A 2976-nucleotide genomic window follows, 5' to 3' on the forward strand; every position below is an offset into this window, starting at 1 on the left:
TGAGCCAAAAGCATGGAGGGACTTGGCAAAATATGGATTGTTTGATTTAACACCTCAGTGAAGGGATGAAAGGAAGTGCAGGTAAGGGATCTTCCAGCTTCTGTCTTCTTGCCTGTGGTTGTTATAATTTCAGGTTTTCTTAGATTGTTTAAAACATGCCACAGAAATTAGATAAGAAAAAAAAAACCCAGAGCGAATGCCTGTCATGCCAGGGTCCCAAAGTGCCAGGGTCCCAAAGTGCTCTCCTACTGCCAAGGCCAAGCACGCCTTCCTGGAGTGGACGTGGGGCCAGTCCAAATGACTGTTGCTCCGTCACGTGAGCGAGGGCATGCTGCGCGGCGGTGCTAACAGGCATTTACAGCCCCCTTGACCCTGTCACTCCCCATAAATCCATACCTATTTGTCCTCTCATTTCACCCTATTTATTCTCTGGCAGGTCAGATATGAGATGGAGTGTTGATATCATGAGGCTAGCGGGAAACCAAGGCTGGGGTAATGGGTACCATCAAAACGACTTTATTAACAGAGGAGAGAGCTCCCGTGGTGAAGCCACCTGCCCTGGGAAATAATCGCAAGTCTGTCGCAGATTCGATGTGCAGCTTCAGACATCCCAGGGACTCTCCTTTTGCCTCAGTTTTCCTAGCTATGAAACGAGTGTAAAGGAAAATGAGATTAAATTAATGGCTAGTAAGTGCTTTAATATTGTTTGCCAGAGATTTTAAATGCGATTCTGGTGGGAATTCCTTGTACATACTTTTTCTATCTTCAAAGCCTTTTTTTTAAACTTCATCTCTTTTCTCCAGGCCAAAAAGATCATGACTCCTGTCAAAGAGCAGGAAGCCATCAGGAAGCTCATGGTGTTCTTGCAAGAATGGGATAGTGCCCACAAAGTTGCTCGAAGCCTCATCCTGGACAACTTCATTAAAAGCAACGACGGCAAGACAGAACCAGAGCTGGAGCTGGAGTTCTCCCAAGGAGCCAGCTTGTTTCTGGCTCGCCTAACATCATGGCTCAGGATGACGTATCCGTTTCCTTGGACAGCTGGAGATGGCATGTGGTAGTGGGATGGAGAGGAAGGGAAAGTTCTTTACTGGAGAGTTGTTTAAAGAATAAGCTTCTGTATGGAGACATCCATATGTAGCGGCGGTTTTCCTCATGTTGGGATGAGCTCCCAAAGGCAGCCTGGGGGACAGCACTGCCATGGTCTGTAAATCTGTCCTTAGCGCTGTCAAACAGGTACACGCACAGCACATGCCTCGGGAAGCTGCTCAAGTCCCTTGGCATCTTCTTGTCTGCTGCAAGCGGGTGAGTGTAGAACGTGTGAGGGGTGCCGTGGGGAAGGCACCCAAGGGTGAGGGGGGGGGGTAGCTAACAAAAACGACAAGTCCTTGGTAGGCTTCTGGGAGGGTTGTGCAAGCGTGTCAGGCAAGGCAGGCCCGCTGAGGCATGTGGTAGGAAGCTCAAATGCTCCCAAAACCAAACCCACTGCTTGTGCATGTCTCCAGAGCTACCGGCTCACTGACACAATGCGGAAGGAGTGTGGTTAGAGCCTTGAGCGCGGAGACGGGGCTTGTGCTGCCTGCGGTTTGGGATCTGAAAGGGGCACAGGGTAGAACAGGGGCGGGTGACTTGGCAGCAAAGCGTGCCGCTGGTGGGCATCAGCCTCTGCGGCCCGGGCTGGGCCTTTGCGTGCACGCTGCTCAGGCACCCGCTGCAGGAGGCAGTGGTTCCCAGGAGCACAGCGAGCTGACGAAGGAGGGATGATTCAAGGTAGGAGACACTTCTGGTTTTGTTCCCTTTATCCTTGCAGACGCAGATACCTTATTGAATTTCTGGAGGTCGGAGGTGTCTTGATTCTCCTGGAAATACTAGGGCTGAGCCACCTGAAAGAAGAGGACAAAAGGGAGTCTGTAAAGCTGCTGCAGCTTGTCGCAGGTGCTGGAAGGAAGTATAAGGAGCTCATTTGTGAAAGCTATGGTAAGCGGCCTGTAATTAAATCATGGAATGGGTTTGGTTGGAAGGGACCTTAAAGACCATCTAGGTCCAACCTCCCTGCCATGGACAAGGACACCTTCCACTAGAGCAGGTTGCTCCAAGCCTCATCCAGCCTGGCCTTGAACACTTCCAGGGATGGGGCATCCACAGCTTCAAAAAAAGTGTCCATCCGTGCTTTTTCCTAATTCGGGCCAGGACGTTCTCCCTGACCTCTGGCCCCTGAGGGTGCTTCCTGCACCGAACCACTCCCTCCCTTCCACCTGCCGGAGGGCAGGTTGCCGCAGCGCTTCTCTGGCTGGAAGGAGTTGAGAGTCTCGGCTACTGCTGAGCAGTTGCATTTCATCCCCTCTCTCTGTTCATGAGTGCCCTTTCTTGACCATCATGTCTTCCGCTGCGATATTGCTGTCCTGCTGGCTGCCACTGCTCCAGTTAAACCGCAAAACCGTTTCCCTTCTCACCTGCAGCATGCCCCTGCTTGCAGGCTTTCCCAGGTTTCCCCGGGAGTTGCGGTGTGGTCAGGGGGCTGGGGGGTGGTACCTGCTGTCACAGCCTCCTCCGAGGGAGACGCAGCGGCGGGATGAGCAGAGGGATGCTTAGCAGCACAGTTGGCATCCCAGTGCCAGACTCTCTGCTTGTGTAAATGCCCACGGAAGGGCCCTACTCCGGCTGAGGATTTTCCCAACTGGTTTTCCACTTGGTGGTGTGGCTCCTGACAGGGACAAAGAACTATTTCTTTCCTGGCTTCTGTTCTTTGAGCCGCACTTCGACTGGGAGGTGGGGCTGGGTTTTCTCGGGGTGTCAGTGAAACAGCTGAGGGGGGTGACCCAGGCACATCCAGGCACATGACTTGGTGTCCCTCTCTTGGCAGGGGTGCGATCCCTCGCCAAGTTCTTGGCCGCTTCCAACTCGGCAGAGGCTCAAGAAGACGTGCAAGTTCTGCTGGACACTTTGGGCCGCGGCAATCCCAAGTACCAGAAGCAA

At 52.9% G+C, this 2976-nt stretch overlaps 1 protein-coding gene across 1 annotated transcript in view; it reads left to right on the top strand.

Moving 5' to 3' along the window:
• Positions 1-803: 803 nt before the first annotated feature.
• Positions 804-2976, top strand: part of LOC104509315 (chromosome unknown open reading frame, human C1orf228) — a gene marked incomplete at its 3' end in the record, with an annotated part of 2542 nt that continues 369 nt past the window's right edge. Inside the window, 4 exon segments of the mRNA XM_010151210.1 lie at positions 804-1021; positions 1237-1305; positions 1811-1977; positions 2864-2976. Of these exon segments, the coding sequence (XP_010149512.1) occupies positions 816-1021; positions 1237-1305; positions 1811-1977; positions 2864-2976 (555 nt within the window).

Source organism: Eurypyga helias, unplaced genomic scaffold (genome assembly GCF_000690775.1).
Source record: "Eurypyga helias isolate BGI_N326 unplaced genomic scaffold, ASM69077v1 scaffold41364, whole genome shotgun sequence".
NCBI lineage: Eukaryota > Metazoa > Chordata > Aves > Eurypygiformes > Eurypygidae > Eurypyga > Eurypyga helias.